The sequence below is a fragment of the Myxine glutinosa genome, chromosome 5 (assembly GCF_964187855.1).
Source record: "Myxine glutinosa chromosome 5, kmMyxGlut1.1, whole genome shotgun sequence".
NCBI lineage: Eukaryota > Metazoa > Chordata > Myxini > Myxiniformes > Myxinidae > Myxine > Myxine glutinosa.
Window position 1 is genome coordinate 155,362,903 of NC_136265.1, and position 24,139 is coordinate 155,387,041.

General features: G+C 42.3%; 1 protein-coding gene across 5 annotated transcripts in view; it reads right to left on the minus strand.

Moving 5' to 3' along the window:
* Positions 1 to 24,139, minus strand: part of LOC137428362 (protein kinase C alpha type-like) — a 550,957-nt gene that overhangs the window by 66,880 nt on the left and 459,938 nt on the right. For all 5 annotated transcript variants that reach the window (XM_078778901.1, XM_078778902.1, XM_078778898.1 and 2 more), the window contains 4 exons: positions 22,609 to 22,700; positions 12,324 to 12,386; positions 11,892 to 12,030; positions 7,805 to 7,885 (listed from right to left, as the gene is read on the minus strand). In XM_078778901.1, the coding sequence (XP_078635027.1) occupies positions 7,805 to 7,885; positions 11,892 to 12,030; positions 12,324 to 12,386; positions 22,609 to 22,700 (375 nt within the window). The remainder of the gene's footprint in view (positions 1 to 7,804; positions 7,886 to 11,891; positions 12,031 to 12,323; positions 12,387 to 22,608; positions 22,701 to 24,139) is intronic.

Below are 24,139 nucleotides of genomic sequence, written 5' to 3' on the forward strand. Positions count from 1 at the left end.
GTCAATAGAAGTCAAATCAATCGTCAAACCTTACTAGCCAGAAAATGGTCACGGAATTGAAGTTTTGGACCTAACTACATATGAGCTCGGCACACTCACACGGAACCCTAATTGGGATGATAAGGGGTGAAAAACACTGGTTTCACATTAATCGCCCAAGTCCTCCTCTGTATGGTTTGGTAGTTCGTCGATCATTGATATTATCGGTGTTGGTGTTTATTTTTAACGACTTTTTGGAAACGAGATGATACATTCTGGTATCCTAACTCTGGAGATCCATTAATTCATTTTCTCGATCATTATTTGATTCTTGTGATCACATTTGGCTCACGAGATGCTGCTCTTGTATTTGCCTATTCGGGAAACGATTCCATCTTAAACAAGTTAGGTTTTATTGATGGCAAGGAGGCAAAATGTTGTTCTTTGTCCACAAATATTGACGCTCAATTCGTGATAGGTAGTGCGTTTTTGAGAGGTCGGACATTATTTTAAGTGCACTTAACAACTAGAACGCCACTCAGTAGAGCGCATACTCCCGCCGTGGGTTTAGTTGGAATAATACGTTTTGTTTAACATCCCCTCTCCCCAAAACAATAAATGAAAAATAAAGTAGGCCCTAACTGTCAGAGAATTGATTTTGATATATCTCGAAATTAGAGGAGAAAACATCATTTAAGAATAAGAATAAAAGTTTTAATGCAGTTAAACAGAAAAAATCTTTCCCCAAAAAATTCCACCAAAAAATTCCTGGATCCGGAATAATATCCTGAGCTTCACCAAAAACTAATCAATTCTTCCTTATCCCAAGGGCAATCATCCCACCAACTTTCATCCAAATCCGTTCAGAACTTTTCCAGATATCTTGTTCAAAAACACACGAACATACGAACACACACACACACGGACGGACACGATCGAATGCATTACTCCCTGGCGGGAGTAATAAACCTAAAAGTCGCAGAGCCAGAACCAGAATTATTTATTTGGTCTGGGAAGCTCATGCGAGGTTTCTTCTTCTTCAGCCTCTCACAACCCTGGGTGAATATGCGATCTTTAAAAAAAAAAAGTTGGAATTTTGCCAAATCTCTTTTATTCGTTTGTTAATATACCTCAGCCATTGACAAATCTGGAATTATAATTTTATTTGAGGTTCAAATTAACCCGGGACATTGTGCCCAACGATGCCTGCAAGTCTGAACATGTGATAAATAATTAATCGTCCACAGTCGAAGACTCTTCTTCTTCACGCAATAACAACTTCTAGCTTCCAGACCGTACATCCAATCATCTTCAAATTTTGCACACTTGTTACTCTTCATGACTTCTACTACAGTATGAAGTTTCACGTTTCTCAATTAGGTGGTTCAAGAGATATAAATGTTTTTCTTATTTGCGTTTAATTAACGATGTCTGCCAAACCACGTGACCTATCGTAAATTCCAAAAGGACATTTTAGTAGACTGATATGCTGAAGAGATATGTGGAGTTTTCCCTCGATTGGATCACAAATGAGGGAGGAGCTAGGTTTTAAAGGTTTGTGCTTAAAAACGTCATAACTCTGAAACCATGTGATGCATGACGTCATGCTCGCTGACTTTGTTGTTCGTCATGAGTATGCGATTCTGCCTGCAAAGTTTAGCCTCGATCTGTTCAGGCGTTTTGGAGAAAATTGGAGTTTAGTGTTTTTTACTCAAACAATATGGCGGCCGAACCACGTGACCTGTGACATCATAATTACCATTAAAATATTCTACCGACCGAGTCCCTCCTATGGTGAAAATTTGCTCTCAATCGGTCCAATTTAATGCAGAGAAAATGGTTTTTAAAGGAAAACAGAAAAAAAAAATCCCCAAAAAATTCCCAAAAAACTCCTGGATCCAGAATAATATCCTGAGCTTCACCAAAAACTAATCAATTCTTCCTTATCCCAAGGGCAATCATCCCACCAACTTTCATCCAAATCCGTTCAGAACTTTTCCAGATATCTTGTTCACAAACACACGAACACACACACACGGACGGACACGAGCGAATGCATTACTCCCTGGCAGGAGTGAATATTAAAACCCCTAAATCAGCGTAATAATTCAGCCCACTGTAGGTCGAAGACCTCCCTCAACCCATGCTCAGAGAGTTGTTTGGCATACCTGCCAGGGATGTCAAGTGCCGACAGGTTGGCGAGAGTGAACAACTGTGTGGATCGAACATCAATCAGCCAGTGGAGGAATAACCAAATCGTTAACCCCGCTATTACAGCCAGCTCACTTCACAAATATACTCCTCAAAATAAATGATAAGGAACAACTTGTAAACTATGAAATAAACTTTGGATTCCTAGGTCTGAATTTTCATGGCCATGCAAATGCAAAACAATGGAAAATGAGGACAAAAACCCAATCAGGGAATTGAATGTGCAGCATCTAATGTTGCAATTATCCTCACCTCAACTTAGCAGTTCTGGAAATTCACCTGCAAATCAAATCCGCAGCAGAATCATCATACATGTCTGCACATTACCTATATCAATACCCTCTATAAATTCACCACCCATGTGGTCTAAGTTAGTTTAGGAATGCCTCGGTATCATTTAACACCGAATGAGTTGCCTCTTGGCGTCGTTCAAGGAGGTATGATCCAGACTGCCACTGCTTCCAAGTGCAATGCTTATCATTGTCATTTCTAGCGCACTGACTATGTCCAGAACTATGTTCAGAACGGACAGTTCACAGAGAGTCTTTGTTCAGGTCGGCCAAGGATTACAACTTCTGGGGAAGATCATTATCGTGTTATCCTTGCTGGAAGGAACTCCTTTGCAACAGCACAATCTCTACAAGAATTACCTGCAAAGAGCAACCAACGATTGAATTTTGACACAACTGCTATGGAACAAGCTCCAAATAATTGGTCCAAAGACCACAGCTCTGCATCCTTCTAAGAGAGCACCAAAGATAGCAGCAAATGCAGTTGGCGAGACCACATCACAACTGGTGGATGAACTGTTGGCACCATGTTCTTTTCACCGACATGTCTAGATTCTGCATAGACTTCAACGATGGATGTGCTCGAGTCTGGCGTCGAGGTGGGGATCAATTTGCTAATTGGGCCATTTGGTAAATTTGGTTAAGCCACCTGATGATATGGGCTGCCATTTTAGTTGGTCTGAAGAACTGATATTGTCATCATTCAGAGAATATTATTACTGGTGTCCAGATACAGGGATGAGATCATTAAACCTGGAGTTTTTCCTTTGATTCAACATCAAGACCTCGACTTTATCTTACAAATGCCAATGCCAATAATGGAGAATATTCCACACCGTCGATGTTGCAATTCAGGACCACAATTTAACTTGCATAGTTTGGCCTGCACGATCTCCAAATTACAATCTGAGTGAACATACTTCAAACATTCTCAGGAGTTGTGTTTGTGGTTGCCTAGTTAACCCCACATTCACTTATCAACCGGAATTGGCACTGCTAGAAAACTCCACAACATCCAACAACGAGATCTGGATTGTCTGATTTGGTCGATAAGAAGTGTACAAGGTTGTATTTGGCATCAGTGGTGGCCACCCAATTGTTATTAAAGCCCATTTCTGCCAATAGAAACTTGCTTGTGATCCTTTCTTGACTGAGACATTGCCAATTTTCACACATTTCAGACAGCCATGTTGTCTTCACATAACTTAACTTTGGCTTACACTGAAATTATGCTTGTTCATGGAATGTGAGCATCAATGTGCTCATGGTAATGTTCAACCAGAATATAAGTACGTTGGGACGCAAGGTAAAAACAATACGAATCTCAACTTTTGTTGCTGCAGCGTTTATGAGGATTATATATCGATTAAACCGGGAATGGCGGGCGATTGTTTCAATGGAAAAAGTGGGGATAGGTTCCCCGAGTCGCGAAAATCCGTGAATAGAGAGACTAAACCGCGAATGGCGAGGCAAAATCCACGAATGGCGGACAATAATCCGCGAAGGTCGATGAAAATCCCAGAAATGTCGAGGCTAATCCTGCAAATATCAATGAAAATCCGTGAATGCATGCCGTGCCAGTTTGAATATGGGAAAATATGGCGGCGCTAGACGTTCGGGGTGTATTGCAATGGTTTGTCGGGTTTGGCTGTGGGTCCAGAATAGCTCCCATTTCCTTATGTTCTTCCACTTTTATTTTGATTCTTCTGTTACAACGCCTTCCTTATCTACCTTATATCCCCCCGACGACGAGCCTCTACATAATTTCATGCGGCAGAATTTCGTGCATTTTGAGTGAAAGAAGTGAGACGAAGTTGTAGGAGGAAGAAGAGGCGCGGTCACGGTGGAGGCCTCGATCGTGAGTGGAAATGGCGGGAATTGCGTTTGTATCGCAAAGTAAAGGATCTGCATTATTTCTGAACTTGCATTGGTGATTGTTATACATCTGCATTATTTTTCATTAAAAAACTTTATGTTGAACTTGAAGGCACCAAGCACGGACTATATATATAGCCCTCATTGAGGTAAAACTAAAAGTAAAAATCCTGCTATCGCTTGCCAAGCTAGCCATTCCCCCCTCCCCCTCCCACTCCACTCCCCTCCCTCCCCCTCCCCCCCTCCCCCTCCCACTCCACTCCCCCTCCCCCTCCTCCCTCCCCTCCCCCTCCCCCTCCCCTCCCCCTCCCCCTCACCTCCCCCCTCCCCCCTCCTTTTCCCCCTCCCCCTCCACTCCCCCTCCCCTCCCTCCTCCCCCCTCACCTCCCCCCTCCCCTCTCCTCCTCCCTCCTCTTCTCCCCTCTCCTCCTCCCCCTCCCTCCTCTTCTCCCCTCCCCCCCTCTTCTCCCCTCCCCCCCCTCTTCTCCCCTCCCCACCCTCTCCTCCCCTCCCCCACCGTTCCCCTCCCCTCCCCTTCCTCCTCCCCTCCCCTCCCTTCCCCCGCCCGGCAATGCCGGGTACTTCCCATTGCCAGCTGTACGTGGGCTGCTCGAGGGTTGGAAAACCAAGCAATCTTTATGTCTTGGCACCAAGTAAGAAAACCAGAAATGTTGTATACCAAGAGGTTTTGAGAAATTGAAAATTGACAAAACGTCATGTAGGAAATGTACTGTGATATTGCTCTAAAATATACATGTTCTTTTCATCATATATTTGTATTATTCTTATTCAACCCGGGCGAAGCCGGGTACCTCAGCTAGTATATATAGAGATACTCGCAGAGTTACCCGGCATTGCCCGGAAAATAAATAGTCAGTCACGTGTGTGTAGTGGGATTTTTATAGTCAGATGAAGCCACGCCACTTGGGCACGCCCCGAGTCTAAATCTGATGTGCCCATGTTTTTTGACGTGAAACGTTACCCCCCATGGACCCCCTCTTCCCTCTCTAAGTCACTTCCTTAGGCTGTCCATGAGGCACAACCGAACAAACAGATGTTCACAAATATGGTTATATAGATAAAAGGCAGTGTCCGTCCATCTGTCAGTCTCCTCCATAACTCCAAAACCATGAAACATAGCGGTGCCAAACTTTGCATGCATACACCTGGACCTCCAACAGATTGCAATGATGACAACTGGGTGTTTTGGTGTGTTGTAAAACCCTTTTTGAAGATGATTAACGAGGTGCTTATGAGAAAAAAAAACCCGATGTGGTGGCTTACCAATATGGCAGCCTGCCATCTTGGTCAGCCCACTGCACCTCGCTGGGTTTTTAAGCCGCCATTTTGTTTCAGCCTACTCAAACATGCCTTGCCTTGGAAACACGGTTGAGTATCATTACATAATTGAAGCATATCATCAAAATCTGGATTTGGATATGATTGGATGCTGTAGACTAAATAATGTCCAAATCTGGAGTGAAATCTGACAAAATTTACCATATCTAGCGATTGGTGAACGCTATTCAGGCTGCTTTTGCAAGGCATGGCACTACAGTAGACAGAGATCCCTTTTTGTTTGTTAGTCAGGCCCTGCGGAATGAGGCCCTGCTCGCTTCACGTTTGGTGGTTGGCGGGTGAACGAACTTCGCGCCAAGGCATGTGTTTTCTCGCGCACGGACCAGAGACCCGTTCGAGGACCAACGGGTTTCAAGGACCGCTCAAAGCTGAGTACTGAGCAAACGCACCACACAAACACATTTTTACATTCGTTCTTTTCTCTCCCCTTGTGTTGTTTTACGAGTCCGTGTGGGAGCACTCCAAATAGGATTTTAGTTTTACTGTGCATTCTTTTGTTACCGGCATTTCTTTCATTAAACCCGGTATTGTTGCATTTTATTCCGTGTCGGTTCGATTTGATTATCGTGGTTCGAGGACGCTCCAGTGGAATCCGTTCAGGTAAGAGCTTCGCTACCTCCACTACCCCTCATGCGTATAAAGAAGATCTACAATTGTTTGAATGACCGTCTTGGAGGTAAGCTCGATTGGCTCTTCGTCCCCAGGGGATCTTAATCCCCAAGTTAAATTTACTTGTGTGATCAGAAATTTTACAATTTTCCCAGAGGTTTGGATTAATTTGACGCAACTTTTATTAAATTTTATTTTTTCACCACGGGGTGCGTTTCCATGTTTCTGGTTGGACATACAGACAGCATTAGCCTATTATATATGTATATGTATATACATATATATATATATATATATATATCTATATATATATATATATATGTATATATATATATATATATATATATATATATATATATACATATATATACAGTATATATATTTAGTGCTTTGGCAATTGGACGTATTTACATAATACAGAAATGAAAGAAGGAGGATAAACCTTTGAGTGATAAATTTAAGATAATGAAAATGAGAGAAACATGGATAGGAAGGTGTCAGAGGAAGGTGAGGGAAAATGGAAAAGAGGTTTGGAGAATATAGAGGTAAAGGAGAGGGAATGTATGGGATGCAAGATCGAGGTGCTGGGCTAAAAGGGTAAACTAATTCTTCCATTTTTGTAGATGTTATATTTAGATGCCCTTTTTGGTGGAAAAGGTTATATAAAGGGATTAAATACAGGGTGGGCTAAAACACTCCTGCTGTGAATCAGGAGAAACCAAATCGTTCATACTCTTCTTGTGTTTAATGAATACGAGAGGATTTCGCTTTTATGATTCTCTCATTCGGAAGCACAATGTGATTGCATGTACATGACAAGTTGGCAGAATTCATAACGACATCGCAGCTTTGGATGATTTAATCAAGAAACAGCTCCTTTAAAATCTAATTTTGTGTTAATTTAATGTAGTTCTAATGTTATATTTGAGTGATCTAAGGATCATGGTGGAGCTTGTACATTTATTACATTCAACATAAATTCACAAACATACATAAACGCACCTTTACATGTATTGTAAAGAGCAGTAACGAAACGTAGAGCGTAGAGCAGCAAAGAAAAAAAAAAAAAAATTACACGGATATTCCGAGGCAATGAACGAACACATAAGGTGTATGGAATTTGAACCTGAATTCTGGGTGAATACTATACCCAGTGCTGTCCATTATAATCTGATTATTCATTCTATTCATTCATTCCTGATTTGACGAATTAACATTATTTATCACGAGGATGTTGTGATCCAAAATTTTAAAGTAACAGTTTTGTGGAGGATATTTTCATTTCTAATTCCTTTCTTTTTTCATTTATCAAATAATTGCTGCTCTTATTTATTGTTCAACTCTTAAAATTTATGCTGGTTACAATTTTTCATGAAAATTGAATGTTCCATCCACCAAGCCGGCATGACATGCATGACACACACACACACACACACACACACACACACACACACACACACACACACACACAAAATGCTCACCTGCCCTGCCAACATCTCATAGAGGAGAACTCCAAATGCCCACCAATCCACAGACTTGCCATATGGTTGATAAGCAATGATCTGTGAAACAAAACAAACATTTCAGTGTCATCATATCTCTTCTGTTTTAACTAACCTTGAGTTGATGGTTTCACACAGGGCAAATAAGTTAATGCCACAAGAAGTTCAACAAGGCTGACAACAATGTACAATATTTCATGTAGTGCCCACAAAATAACATAGTTACCACTGATGTTAGGGTTGGACTGTTCCATTTGCGCATATTGCTCATTATGCTGGAATTGCAGGTCCGATATACTGTTGATTTGTCCATTATCTACAAATGTCCTGGAAATTCATGTCAAAGCGCAGGGATGCTCCCTAATGTCCATGTCCCACATGGAATATTTGTACAAGAGTCTACAAGAACCATGGACTCTTAAAAAACAAAAACAACTACAACTATTAAAAATGTCCCAATTAATTCCACCGTCTTGGCGGAGCGGCTGCACAATATTTTCTTCTTCACACCCTCTATCGCAAACTTCCTTTCTCTGGAACACCACACGTCTTCCATGGCCCTCCCCACCACTCCCTTCCACTTTAACTTTGGTCTGTCTCTTCTGTCAGCTGCATCCATATTAAAGATCTGCCTGTCTCACAATGTAGACAACAAAAGCACTTAATGATTATTGAAATGGCCATGATCAGATCAGATCATGAACCATACTCCACACAGAGCGTCGGTGCAGCCGAAGCAGTTTCTTTGGCTTGAGTTCCAATCCTGGATGAGTCAGCACTCCAACACAGGATGTGAGGGCAGGAATTTGGAAGTTGGCCAGGGTTTCGGCGATAGCTCGCCTACTCTTTATGAAGGACACCCTGGTATCTTTAACGTCCGCCAACTAATACCAGCAGATGGGACGCCCAGTTTAATGTTCATCCGCGGGACGCACATTGATGAATCACGCTGCCTGTGAAACACTGGGGTGACACTTTATATCTGGGCCGACATTCAAACCCAGGCAAGACAGCTGAGAGGCGAGTGTGTGCACGTCTAGGAAATGGCTTATATAGGCCTTGACCAAGTATACAAAAAAAATGGGGTGCCTAATGCCTATGTAAAAATTCCACACTGTTTAACTGCCTAATTGTTTGTACATTGATACCTGACACTGACTGCAAAACACCAGCATGATAGTTTATACCTGGGTTGGCATTCAACCCAGACTAGATAACTCGGCAGCAAGTACACATACCTCTAGTCTCGGCTACCCTGCCAGCCCAAAACTGAAACTGATATTTAAATCATTAACGTAATCCCCTCTCAAAATTGTCCTTCCCTCACTCGACCAAAAATCTAAATTGCCACAAAAAAATGATGTGATCAGTGGGGTGCATGCCCATGTACTGCCACAAAGATGTGCCATCTGTATGGCCAATAAAGATCACAGTAAACCCCTATGTACCTGTTTAGTTTGATTCCTCGAACAGCAATGCAAAGTAATACATGAAAACATTACCTTTATTATCACTCTTGTCTCTGCCCAGGTAATACATGACAAGCACATGGTAAAACATCATTTGTAGAAGTGAGGCAAACCGCTCAGAAAGCAAATATCCAAGGTGGAATTTCAAGCTTTGCATCCCGAGCTCATGCGACGAGGGTATTTTGAAGGAGCTGGATGGAAAACTTGAGTAGATTTGGAGATGGGAATAAAATAGCATCCACACGTCACAGAGATTTTATTGAGCCGGTCTTCTCTTCAAAATGTTAAGCCAGGAAATTAATTTAAAACTGGCATTCATCTGACCTTCAAGGGATTATCCTTGCTTGTATTGCAAATTGATTTTTTTTTCCAAAATTGTTAAGTAAGGAGTTTGATTGGTCGCATGCGATACAATATGGTTGTGGGGTATCATTAGCTGAGAGTGTGGATGTGCCACTGATGCAATGCGCAATGCCCTCTGCTGATTAGGGCAGCAATTTGCAATTTGTTCATGGTGCAGGCGATGGCTCGCCTACTCTTCGTGAAGGACACCGTGCGATCTTCAACGTCCACTAATAAATGCCAGCAGACGGGATACCCGTTTAAACATAGGGATGACAGTTTATAGCTGGGCCGAGATCCAAGCCCATGCTAGACAGCTTATGGGCGAGTATGCGTGCCTTTCGGTCAACCAGCCAGCACTACCATATATCATACTACCTACCATATATACTACATATATATATATATATATATATACACCAGCATATATACTATAGAAGTGTTATGATTTATGGGAGCGAGACATGGGTAATGAACGTAGAGCAGCAACGAAGGCTGGAAAGGGTGGGAATGCGAATGGTTCGGTGGATGTGCGGAGTGTCGTTGAGAGAGAGGAAGACAAATGATGAATTGCGAAAGATGATGGGAATAGAGCCTGTGATTGATGCTGTGAAGAGGAACAGGTTGAGATGGTTTGGTCATGTGTTGAGGAAGGATGAAAGTGATTGGTTGAGGAGAGTGATCGAAATGAATGTAGAAGGAAGTAGAGGACGGGGAAGACCGAGAAAGACTTCGCTAAAGATGGTGGAAGAAGAAATGTGGGCAAGGGGGTTAACAAGGGGAGATGCAGAAAATAGGCCAAATGGAGAAGATTGTCATGGGGACCGCAAGGCTAACCCCCGCTCTTGCAGGGAAAATGGCCTTAAAATGCCTGTTGTTGTTGTTGTCTACCATATATACTACCTGTAAGACGTAATCAATCAATGTTTTACTCGGGTGTAGAGTAAGGTGTGCAAGATCCTGTCCTACACTTCCCTTTTGTAGTCTTTTTTTGTATACATAGTCGAGGCTCGTGGAAGAGCTAGTACGCTGATCTGATCAGGACATAGACAAAAACGGGACGCAAAACATATGCATAGGGTGGACAAGATGGACACAGAATGAAACTCCAAGGAGGGAAAACTGAAAAATTGGAAGGAGGAGGGATTTGTGTGGGGTGAAAGTGAGGCTGGGATGTGGTGGGATTAACGAGGGTAGAGAAAAATCATGATTTTGGATTGAGAAAGATCTGAGATGGTGGTGAACAAGTGTCCTGAAGATCTGAAAGGAAAAGAGTGAGGTTGAACAGGATGCAGATGTAGATTCCACAGGCAGAAATAAAAAGGTGGACCATGTGTGCCCTGTAGAGAACCTGGGGGTGGGACAAAGCACAGAGAGAGTAGAGGGTGAAAGACCAGAAAGGAGGTGGTAGAAGACAGAGAGAACACTGATCACCAGGGGTGGTTCCAGGGATGTAAAGATGGTGGGGTAAGGGAGGAGGCGCAGCAGGACATAGCGCTGAATGAGGGGAAGGGGGGATGGGTGTGGCCATCTCTCCCCCCACCCCAGGAAAAATAATAAAATTGATCATCGCAAACGGCACTTCCTGCATTTTTGGAAGATTTTGCAGTTCCTCGCATTCTACCCTGACCCAACAAAGTGACGAACTGCTGAGCAGACTTTCCCAGCCGTTCGTTAGTCAAAACAAGAATGACCGCACTGTGGTCACAATCTGCGACAAAAGTCATTAACGGTCCAATTGTAAAAAGCGCATTTAAAGCACTCTTAAAAGCTGAACAATTGGAAAACACATTTAATGCGCTATTAAATAATTAACTCGACACCTCTCACCACATGTGTATCCTGTAAACACACGCGTAATTGACACACATAAAGAGAAAGTTGAATGGTGCGCACCACTCTGTATCTGCCACTGGACTGCAGCCAATATCACCAGCATATAATTTATCATTGAAAATCCAAAGTGGGGGAGGAAATTATTCCACGTGTAGGTCAAATCTGCAGCTGCTGCTTCCACTTCATCAGAGCTAAGCATCAGAGCTAAGTAATAGAAAATAAATAACGAAGAAAGTAGGAGATGATGGACAAATCAACAGGGTGCAATGTATTTGAATTTGAGATGTCAGAATCATAAGCACTGTGCTCAGATAGGATTAACAAACTGACCTTGTTGCAGTTGTGACAAACCGGAAGCTTTCCGTCAACTCTTCTAGGCCAGAGAATAATTACGAAATGAGTGAGGATGGTGAACTTACCTCAGGTGCGATATAGTCAGGCGTTCCACAGAAGGTGCGAGTGGTGATGCCTTCCCAGATGCTCTCCTTGCACATGCCAAAGTCTGCAATTTTTATGTGACCTTCGGCATCCAGCATGACATTATCCAGCTTCAGGTCTCTAAGGATGAAAGTGTAATAGGATTTGGTGGAAAAGGAGGGGAGTGCTAAATTGAGAAATATTCTATTGTGAAAATTAAATTTAGAAGAGGAACAAACGGGAGGATTATAGGAAAGAGAAAGGAGAGTTTGGAGCATGAAAGGTTGGAAAGATGCTTGGGAGGAGAAAGGAGTAAGGGGAGGGTAGGAAAGGGGGATGTATTCAGGAGCATACAGTGGGGTTGAGGGAGGTGGGGTTAATGCAGTACAAAAACATGGGGAAAAATGAGAGTATCCCTTTGTAGAAAAATTCACCTGTAAATAATGCCTTGGTTGTGTAGATAGAATATCCCGATTGCAATCTCAGCAGCGTACAACCTGCCAAACAGAAGAGCCTCTGAAGAAAATGAATGAACAATGATTGTGTAAAAAGAGTGATTGTTTGATCGAGGGGTTCTATCTCTTCTGGCTATTGTGGCTTCAATTCACATGGCTGTTTATTCTTGCCAACTTGGTTAGTGTGGCAAGTATCCCAAGCACCCTACCACATGAGATAAGGAAGGTCTTCATCCCCTTATATGTCCACATTATGCCATGGATTATGTCCATAATAACTTATGGTTCAATTAGACATAAAAAGTTCTGCTTAAAATAAACACCTTTATCAAATCGTCCCCGAGCTCATTTGTGCACACTAGCGAAGCCCGTAGACATTACAGTATACTATTACATTTGTGGGGGGTAGGCATAAAATACCTTAAGAAAGTTCAGAATGTGTAGAATAGAATGCTCCATATGTCGCGCAGAAGCCATCTCGATGTACGTACGTAGGCCATCTGTCCGGGTAAGACCGTTTGCATGTCGCCATAAGGGGAGTGGCTTTGTGCTAATAATTATAGTGCTTCAAGATTATTTCCCCAGTATGTAATTTGCCTCCTATGGTTTTCCCTTTTGGTTTTCATACATTCGGCCAGCCAGGAAATAGAGGGCTCTGTAAAACCACAACGGCGATATAATGGGCTCATTTTCTCACCATGCCGCCAGGTCCGACACAAACAGCATTTTCCGATCGGCAAGGGAACGACATCATCCAAACATTCCCGAACAGAGATTATACTCCGCCCCCCCGCGACTCGTAATAAACAGGCCATGCCCGGCCTTCATGATTGGTGGAGGCGCAATGGATGATGGAATAGCGCTCGGTGATTAGACATAGTGTGATGTCAGCGGTCGTACATTCGAGAGCTGGAGGAAAAAAGACAACGTCTTGCCATCTTGGTTTTTTTGTGCTGGCGTTTGTTGGAGGCGGTCGCATGTATCTTCCTCTATTTGTCTTGGTCACGCTGACAAACGACTGTGTTTCTGGCCGTATCCGTTCGTGAAGCTTTGGATAGTGGAGGGAGGAGAAAGAGGAAGACGTCTCGCCCATGTCAATTCTGTCGCCTCGGTCACGCCAGGCAAATGGTTGGGTATTTTTAGCCTCGTGTGCGCCTGCGGAGACGTTCCGGAGCTTTGGTTGAACTTTTACGATCGTGAGGAGGAGAAATAAGGCAGTTGTTTGCAGAGCTCGTGGCACGACGGTCAGGAGACAAGAGTGGGAGAGGATCAGCCACACGAAATCCCTTCACGTTTGTGGAGACACGGAGAGGAGCTTAGTGCCATTGTGTACATCTTTCCCGTGCGTGGATTTGGGCCACTTTGGGCTGCCGATTTCATTTGACCGCCTCGCTTTAACAACAACGCTAAGTGCTGGCATTATAAACACCATTTAATTTTTATTTTATTTTATTTCTCCGTGTCTGTAATTGAGTCCGTATGGAGGGTCCCTCGCCTTAGCCTATTACTATTAGTTTTTACCTCAACATTTTTATGATCTTTGCATTTATTTTCATTAAATTATTATTTGTTGAATTTTACTTTCCTTGTCTTGTTCGTTTCTTTATTTGTGGGTTTGAGGAAGCCCAGTAAACTCTGTACAGGTAAGCCCTTGCTACCGCCCACCCCACGTGTGCCACAACCACCAAGTTGGGTATATACGCCTCAGAGTAAAGCTCGTTTCGGTCATTTGTCCTCTTGGGGTGCTAACCCCGGAGACGCGACAATACTTTAAACTACTAGAGGTCCGGACAAACAAAGGAAGGAGCACAGATCACATGGAAATAATCCAAATTCACGGTAAAAAAAAATCAACATATGGTAAATTAAATATCATGAAAAAATGTTATTGTTGCACTATACAACTTTGTCAAACTCTTATGGATACGAGGTCAAACAGGTAGATCCCCACTTCATCTCCTGAGGCCCACTCACGTGTGGGGATAGCAGGCAAAAATCAACTTACACACACACACACACACACACACACACACACACACACACACACACACACACACACACACACACACACACATACACACACACACACACACACACACACAACACACACACACACAGAAAGTATTCACACCCTTGACTTTTTCACATTTTGTTACGTTACAGGCTGAAATTAAAATGGATTAAATTAAGATTTTTTTTGTCACTGATCTAGACATAATACCCCATAATGTCAAAGTGGAATTTTGTTTTTCAAAGTGGAATTAAAATGGATTATAATTAAGATTTTTTTTGTCTATGATCTAGACATAATACCCCATAATGTCAAAGTGGAATTTTGTTTTTAGAAATTTTTACAAAACAATTAAAAAGGAAATACAGAAATATCAAAATTACACAAGCAACCCCCTGAATCAATACCCATAGAAGTGCCTTTGGCAGCAATTACAGCTTCGAGTCTTGTGTACGTCATGACCAAAAATAATGGCACTCTTGCACTTTTTTCAAACAATGCACAATTTCTTCCAGAAAATTATTGTAATTTTAAAAATCATTTGGTATCCGTATATGTATTCCTTTGGTTTGCAGTGGAACAAAACATAAAAAGCTAAAAAAAAATAAAAAAAAATCTTAGGTTATTCCATGCAGATATCGTAAAATAGCCCGGACAATATTATTGGCACCTTTTAAAAGTTGTAAGAAAAAATTAGATTTCAAGCAGGTGGATTCTCCTTTACTTTAGAAGTGAACACACCTGTGGTGAGTTGCAGGTGCCAGCAATATAAAAATCACTCATTCAACGAGTTTGAATAGAGAGAAGGAGTCATTCTGCCGTTTTGTGTCACTATGTGTACCGCAATGGTCATGGAGAAAAGAAAGAAAGCCAGAGAATTGTCTGAGGAGGTCAGACACAAGATTGTAGCCAAGCATGGACAATCTCAAGGCTACAAGTCCATCTCCAGAGACCTTGATCTTCCTGTGTCCACCGTACGCAATGTTATCAGGAAGTTTAAGGCCCATGGCATGGTAGCCAACCTCCCTAGACGTGACCACAAGAGAAAACTTAATCGAAGATTGCAGCGAAGGATTGTTCGAATAGCGGAGAAAGCACCTTGATCAACTGCCAAACAGATTCAAACTAACCTTCAGACACAAGGTACGACAATTTCAACTCGCACCATTCATCGCCAACTCAATGAAAGGGGGTTCTTTGGCAGGAGACCCAGCAGGACTCCACTACTAAGAGAGACATAAGAAAGCCCAACTGGAGTTTGCCAAAACACACCTGAACAAGCCAAAATCCTTCTGGGAGCATGTCCTGTGGACAGATGAGACCAAATTAGAGCTTTTTGATAAAGCACATCATCTCCATGTTTACAGAAAACAAAATGAAGCCTTCAAAGAAAAAAACACCTTCCCTACAGTCAAAGATGGAGGAGGTTCAGTGATGTTTTGGGGTTGCTGTGCTGCATCTAGCACTGGGTGCCTTGAATGTGTGCATGGCATCATGAAATCAGAATATTACCAAGGTATTTTGGAGCACAATGTTCAACCCAGTGTCAGAAATCTGGGTCTCCATCAAAGGTCATCGGTCTTGCAGCAGGACAATGACCCCAAACACACTTCAAAAAGCACCCAGAAATGGTCCAAGACAAAGCGCTGGATGTTCTGAAGTGAGCATCAATGAGTCCAGATCTAAATCCCATTGAACACCTGTGGGGAGATCTGAAAACAGCAGTTGGGAGAAGGCACCCTTCAAATCTGGGAGAACTGGAGCAGTTTTCACAAGATGAGTGGGCCAATCTGCCAGTAGAGAAGTGTAGGAAGCTCATTCATGGCTATAGGAAGTGCTTGACTGTAGTTATTTTGTCCAAAGTCTGTGCTACCAAATATTAAGTGGAGGGTGTCAATAATTTTGTCAATGCCATTACTTTTTATTTTCTGATTTAAAAGGATATATTAAGTTCTGAATAAAAAAAACAAAGGTTCTGTAATATTAACAGTGAAATAAAGATTTGTGGAGACCAAATACTTTCGTCAATTTCGACTTCTTTTTGGAGAAAATTGTGAGTTATTAGAAAAAAAGTGCAAGGGTGCCAATATTTTTGGCCACGGCAGTATGTCTGTATCAGCTTTGCACATCTAGATTTGGGGTTTCTCCCATTCTTCCTTGCAGATTTGCTCAAGCTCTGTCAAGTTGGATGGTGAGTGTCAGTGAACCAAAATATTTTGGTCTTTTCACAAATTCTCAAAAGGATTCAACTCAGGGCTTTGGCTGGGCCACACAAAGACTTTCACATTCTTGTTCTGAAACCATTCCAGTGTTGCTTTGGCTGTATGCTTGGGGTCATTGTCCTGTTGGAAAGTAAATCTTCGCTGCAGTCTAAGGACGTTTGCACTTCGCTGCACTCCATTCATTGTTCCCTCTAAAAGATATCTCAGTCCCTGCCGCTGAAAAACATCATCATAGCATGATGCTGCCACAACCATGCTTCACAGTAGGGATGGTATTAGATGGTTCATGCGCTATCTCGGTTTCCGCTAGACGTAGTGTTTGCATTTAGGCTAAATAGTTCACTTTTCGTCTCATCAGACCACAGAATATTTTGCCTCATGCTCTGTGTATTTTATGTGCCTTTTTGCAAATTCCAGGCTTGCTGTCATGTGACTTTTTTCTCCAGGAGTGGCTTCAGTCTGGCCACTCTCCCATAAAGCCTAGATTTGTGAAGAGCTGCAGTGAATGTGGTCTTTCCGGAAGGTTCTCCCATCTCAGCCAAGGAACTCTGTAGTTCTGTCAGAGTGGCCATTGGGTTCTTGGTCACCTCCCTGAACAAGGTTCTTCTTGCCCGGTTGCTCAGTTTGATCGGATAGCTCGTACTCGGAGGAGTCTGGGTAGTTCCATATTCTTTCCATCTCCTACTGATGGAGCGCACTGTGCTCTTCGGAACTTCCGACACTCTAGAAATTGTTTAATACCCTGTTCTATACTTTCTGAAGACACTGTATGTGCACGCACACACACACACACACACACACACACACACACACACACACACACACACACATACACACACGGTAGATACATCGAGACCGAGACCTGGGAAGGCTCCATTCCACCTTCTGAAACCCGCATTTGGAGATAACAACCAACGACACCAAATGAACATCACAGGCTGGGAGTGTGTATGAAATGAGTACGAGATGAGAAATGGTATGGTCATTAGGTAAATGTCCTATATGCTTCTAGCTAAAAGGCAGCTTGCTAATGAGAGTTGAGGAAACACACTTTGTACACCTATTTGGCTATTTGTGTGAGGAATGGAAGTGCTGCAAAGATAAAGAGAAATTATTTACATACAGCGCTCCTGTATTCCTCCTGAAATGCCTGAATAAATAAATAAATAAATAAATGCTGTAGCCAAGTATGTTATTTTAAATCTCCCTTTGTGGATTTGGTATCCATGGTAACAATATTTCCAGTTCTTTATGAATCCCTGCCTCCATATCTCAATGCACAAGATTAGGAATATATAAACAACAGTATCGCACGTTGGCTAGACATTCTTATTCTAACTTTTCAGGGATAGAAGAGAACGCTGAAATGTTTGCCTCCCCTTCAGCAGGCTGGTATCTTGTTTGAGATTTGTGCACAACATCTTGCAATTCCCTTTCAAAGGCAGATTGCTATCATTTTTCGTTTAATGTGCCAGATTCCATCGCCTTCCTCCAAGACCCTAAACTGTTGTAGATGCAAACCCGATCAGCGCTCCGCTCATCAGATCTGTCAATTCGCACGCATTTGTGTTCGGACGCATTCACTCCATTACCTTTCATCAAGTTATCTTGCCTTTCTCACGCACATTACACGTCCATTGCATTTTGACAAAAATGGCACTCCATCAAGTACAGTACATATTGAGTATGGTGGGGGGGGGAAAGATGCCCTGTTGGGAAAGTTGGGACACAACCCCTGTATATAACCTCATTGAACCCTGGTGTTGGGCTAGCGGCTAGGGTGCCGGCTTAGGATACCTAGGATCCTGGGTTCGAATCCCGGTCGATCGCTGAATTAACGTCAGGGGGGTTGACTCAGCCTGTACATTCCTTCCGAGGTCGGCTAATTGAGTACCAGTTCACTGGTAATTCCCTGCTTGTCGTTAAAGGCGGCAAAAAGGGTTGGTGTCAGGAAGGGCATCCGGCCGTAAAACATTGCTTCAAAAAGGGGACCGAAAAACAACAACAACCACGGTTCCCGAAAAAGGCCAACCCCCGCTTTGCGGGGAAAAATGGCCTCTAAAGGTGTTTTTTTATTATTTATATTCCTTGTATTCAGCATCGTGAACGTTCACACCGGAGGACTCTGGCTGATGGGACAGCGGGCAATTTCAATGAAAAATGTTCTGATTACTTACTCTATGGCCTCTTATAACTTCCATTGATCCTGCACATTTAAATACCGGGAAACCAGGACTACGCCTGTAATTAATATGAATATCACAAAAGTTTGTTGGTTCAGCTATTTTCCAAAAGCAGATAAAGAACCTGCTTTGGAAACAGCATTGGAGTTGCGACATGTGTGAAACAGGTGCAAGGAAACTGCTACACAGATGACACAAGGCTCTGCATCCTCCGAGGAAAAGGAATCAGCCATGACCTCTCCTGGGCCGACCACATGGAATCATGGATGCACAGGCTGGCCTCCAAAATCAGCCGCAGACTGGAAATCCTCTGTCGGTCCAAGTCTTTCCTTGGGAAATCAGAGCTACACAGTCTACGATAACTTGTCGATAGCTCAATAGAGTAGTGCTCTTCCATGTGGGATGGCGCCCCAGCATCACACCTGTCTCTCCAGGATTCTGTAGAATCTAACACTCTCAGCATTCCAACATTATTCGCCTTCCAGTTTCCAGGTATGGCAGCCTGACCCTCCACTCTCATCCCCAAGTGACCTGCTTTCAAGGTTAAGTAAGCCGTTCCGGATTTGTCATTGTTGCCGTAGATTATTTTCCACTCCCTGTTTCTTATGCGCATCATGAAGTGCTCATAGCCATGTCTTTGTGTGTTTATGTTGTTTATTTATTTTTGTGCATCTGCCCAGGCCTGCTCTCTCATTTTTACACTCCTTGCTACACGTTTCATCCTCCTTTCATTTGGCTCATATTTTTCACATGGCCACAAAACCTTTCCCTCATTATTTTTCCCTCTCTAAATAACAAATAAAAAAAAATCATAATTTCCACTCATTCAGTCCCAAATTATTTATTTCCTTTTCTTCCACCTCCCCTTTCTCTCCATCTATACAAAACCTTTAAATGACAAATTTTATAATGTTTAATCTTCCAAGATTATTGTCCGAAATGTTTTCGCCCATACTGCTTCCTCTTCTTCCCTTTGGTCTTTAACTCATGGAAGTCTAGAAACCCTTGCCCATCTCCCATCACATTCATAGAGCATTGTCCTTCTTCATGATCTGAATCATCTTTCCCATCACCCAGATCATGAAGTTTGTCTTCGTCTTTCTTCCCTTCGAATCCCCAAATCAATTTGTTTGTAATGAGTGTGGGAGTACATTACATTGTTAAACCCATTCACTTCAGTAAGCTCTGGCAATTAGTCGCCTCCTCCACGTCCCACCCCTACAATCTTCTCACTCGTCCCATCCCATCCCATGTCAGCTTTACCATCACCCTGCCCTCTCCCAACATCTCCTGCCCACTTCCTCCATTATTCTCCCCTCATCCACACCCTCCCATCTCCCGCATGGCCCCACCACCTCTCAGCTTTCCTCTTGCCCACCCCGTCTCAGCTTCACCCTTGCCCTACTCTACATTCCTACCCCCCTCACCTCCTCTCCACATTCCTGTACACTGCAAAGAGCACCTCCTCCCCTGTGTGGACGTCCAACATCTGAAGCCTCTACTCCAATCTGACGTCTCACACTACAGGCCGCTGATAAACCGGATATTATCTGCTTCACAGAATCCTTCCTCCAATAAGTTGTCCCCGTTTCTCTCATGTCTCTCCCCGCTATTGCCTCTTGTGGTTCGACAAGTCTGAACCCCGTCCTGGTGGCGGAGTTTCATTTTACATCAAGAACTCTATTTCTCACTATCTGTGTACTGCTCTTACACCTCCAGTTCCGACAGGAGTACCTTGGACTGTGCCTTCTCTTCCACTCCCACACCTCTTATTTGTCCATGTGCTGTATCATCAATCCTCCTTACAGTGATAACTCCATTTATCTGTCTCTCTCTGCCAACTATGGACCAACTTTTAACCACCCATCCCAACTGTCTTTTTCTAATGTGGTTTTCATGCCAATTGTCTGGATGTTGGTACCTCCTTGACCAGCCACAACTCTCAAGCATTGGACTTTTGTGATTCCAGGGGCCTGGTTAAAGCTGTGAACTTCCTGACCCAGATTTCTTCCAATGGCAAATCCTCCCTCCTGAAATTGGTAATGACCAACTTTCCTGCTAATGTATCCTCTTCTTCAACTGCTACAATTGGTCCATCTGATCACATGCTTGTGAGAGTTAACATCTCTCTGGTTACTGTCGGAGAGCCGCCTCTGCACCAGTGAGTCTGGTCGTTCACTCAGGCTGACTGTCAGGGACTGCAAGCTGCCATCTCACTTCAGGACTGGTTTTATATCTCTGCCACCCCTGATATTCATGCTGCTTTGGAATTCTTTAAAAAAAACTTTGCTCTATGGTATGCACAGTTTCATCCCATGTTGTCTAAAGTTATCATACCCATCCTTTCACCCATGGTACACCAAATCTTGCGGTGAGGCAATTGTCTTGATACAACTTGCCTTCTCTTCCTGGAAATCAAATCTGACTGAAGGCAAACTCCGATTATTCCACAAAGCCCACAACAAGTGTGTGTCCACTCTCAGGAGAGCCAGAAAACAACATCTCGCAACCCTGATGGATAGACTTTCAAACCTCTCACCTTTAAAGACCTGAGGGCACCTTGTCAAACGCATCTCTGGGGGTACGCTACCACTCACGTCAAATGGCACGAGAGCCAACTATACTGGTGAGAAGGCCGAATTCCTCAATTGTGTGGTTGCTTCCAAATCTTCCCAATCCATTGTTCCCTATACCCATCATACAGTCACAGTCATCTTCTCCTGGACTCTATGTCTTTCTCACCTGAGAAGCTCAAGAGAATTCTGCTAATTCTTGTCTATAATTGTGCAACTGGCTCAGATGACATCAGTCCAAATGTCTTAAAAACAGTCTCTACCATTCTGTTCACCCTACCATTTACCCTATACCATCTTCTATCTGCAAGGCAGTCAGCCAACATCACTCAATTACACAACACATGGTGCAAATGCAGATCCTGTTTTTGCACCATGTTTGGTTTTTTTGCACCAAAAATGATTTCAACCATCAGCAAAATCATGGAATCAATAATCGGAGTTGACATAAACTAATAACTTTTCTCCACCGGACTGATATCAAACCATCAATTCAGTGTCGGATATGGTCAGTCAGACAGGATGTGGGACAGACAAAGTTTTATAGCATCATTTTATTGGAAATGCATCGAGAATGTAAAATCCTTCCGAATCAGATGAAAACATCACATACTGTGTTAAGTGTTTATTTTGCTGGGTTATATGGAGGCTTGGAATTTCCGTCATTAATACAGAAATTTATAGAAAGGAGACATCGCAAAGGTTAAAAACTTATTGAAGTTCCATTAGTGTAAAAATACAACAGGTATTTTACAGGTGAAGCAGGTATTTACATCTGTGCAAAACCAGGTGGCTCCGGGGCAGAGCATTCAGTGTGATGTGTGTGTGTGCATGTCTGTGTGTGTGTGCATGTCTGTGTGTGTGTGCATGTCTGTGTGTGTGTGTGCGTGTGTGTGTGTGTGTGTGTGTGTGTGTGTGTGTGTGTGTGTGTGTGTGAGTGTATGAGAGAGAGTGTGAGAGGGAGTGAGAGAGAGAGAGAGCGTGAGAGAGTATTCAGTTACATTTTTTGTGGGTGGTTAAATGACACTAATAATATTTAAAAAATTCTGCACAAAAGTAATAATTACATAATGCTGAAAATTAAAATGCTAAATTTTAATGAGCTTTATCTAATTTTAATGGGCTAAAAAAACTAAATAAATGCTCAAAAATAAACATGGGCTTTATCCATCAAAACTATTAAAAAATAAATATCTAATTCTGCTAAACTTAGTTATATGAGAATAACAAGGCTTGTACACCGTAGTGCGCTGAGGGTACAGAAATGGTACTTACGCAGCATGGGGCTCCTTGAACCGTCCCACCTGCTGGATCTGGTACATGAGATCTCCTCCATTGACATACTCCATCACAAAGTATAACCGGTCCTGTGTGGTCGAAAAGAAATACAGAATGAAAGGAAAGTGAATTTCAGAATGAAAGATTGTTTGATCGTCAATGGTCTGTTGTGCATGTTTATTTTTCAGATGTAGGACAGCACAATGGCACGAGGCCACTCACCCACCATTTTCCCTCCCACGCCACCTCCACAAGCTCCATCCATGACAATCGTTGGTGAATACAGTACAGTACTATACATTACTTTACATGTTACCTTTTTGTTATTTATATTATACTTTTACTTTTCTTTTTTACTTGCAAAATCGAAGATTTTTCAAGTATATTGGTCGGTTGAGTTTGTGGTTTTGTCGGTCTGTTTGTTTGTCTGTCACCGGCCTACAGGTTACAATTCTAAACCGATCGTCACGAAACTTCACCAAGTTATAGAGGTCGACCCAATTGAGAAGCCTATTGATTTTGAGGTCAAAGGTCATCTGGAGGTCAAATTTCTAAAATCGCCATTTTTAATCTGATTGACTTGAAAAATTGAACAGTATTTGCATATCAAGTCACTAAATTGGGAAATGAACTATTTTTGAGGTCAAAAGGTCAAAGGTCAACTCAAGGTCCAATTTTTAAAATCATCAATTTTCATCGAAAAAGCCGTCAATTCTCAACCGATTGACTTGAGAATTGAACAACATTTGCATATCGAGTCACTAAATTGGGAAACATACTATTTTTGAGGTCAAAATGTCAAAGGTCAATTCAAGGTCAACCTTCCAAAATCATCATTTTTCATCTGAAAAATAGTCACTTTTCTTCCTATTGATCCGAGCTTTGATCAAGATTGTCAATTTTTTATCGTGATGAAGTGGACAATTTGCTGTATCAATGGAAATTTTGGTCTTGGGGGGAGGGGGGCGGATTTTGCAAGTATCGTGCTCCGCATGACGTCTTCTTGCTTATTTGTTGGGTATTATATTTTCTGATTAGGATATTATTGAATGTAAATGTACAAAAATATGCTTTTGTTGGCTTATTAAAGGTGTTTTTCGTGCAAAAAACTTTGGACTTGGGAAACATTAAATGGTGTTTACAATACATTAATTCTAATGGGAAAAATCGTTTCCAACAACATCGTTTCCTACAACGTCGCAGTTTTAGGGACACGTTAACGACGACGTATGAGAACTTACTGTATTTGAAAAAAAAATCTTCCATTTCCACAAGTAACAAATAGACAAACAGTGGTTAAAGCATAACCTTCCATCCACCTTCGGTGGCAAAAGTGAAGAAGCAATTAATTTAAATTAAAAAAATCTGAATCCTAATTCGCATCTAAATGTGATGGCTGCACAAGATAAAACAAGAAATTGTCAAAGGTTGACCAAGATGTCCTGGGATCCTTTTATCCTCTTATTAGGAAAAATATATTATACCTTACTTCAACAAATCCTCCTTTTGAAATCATTTATTCTGTTTT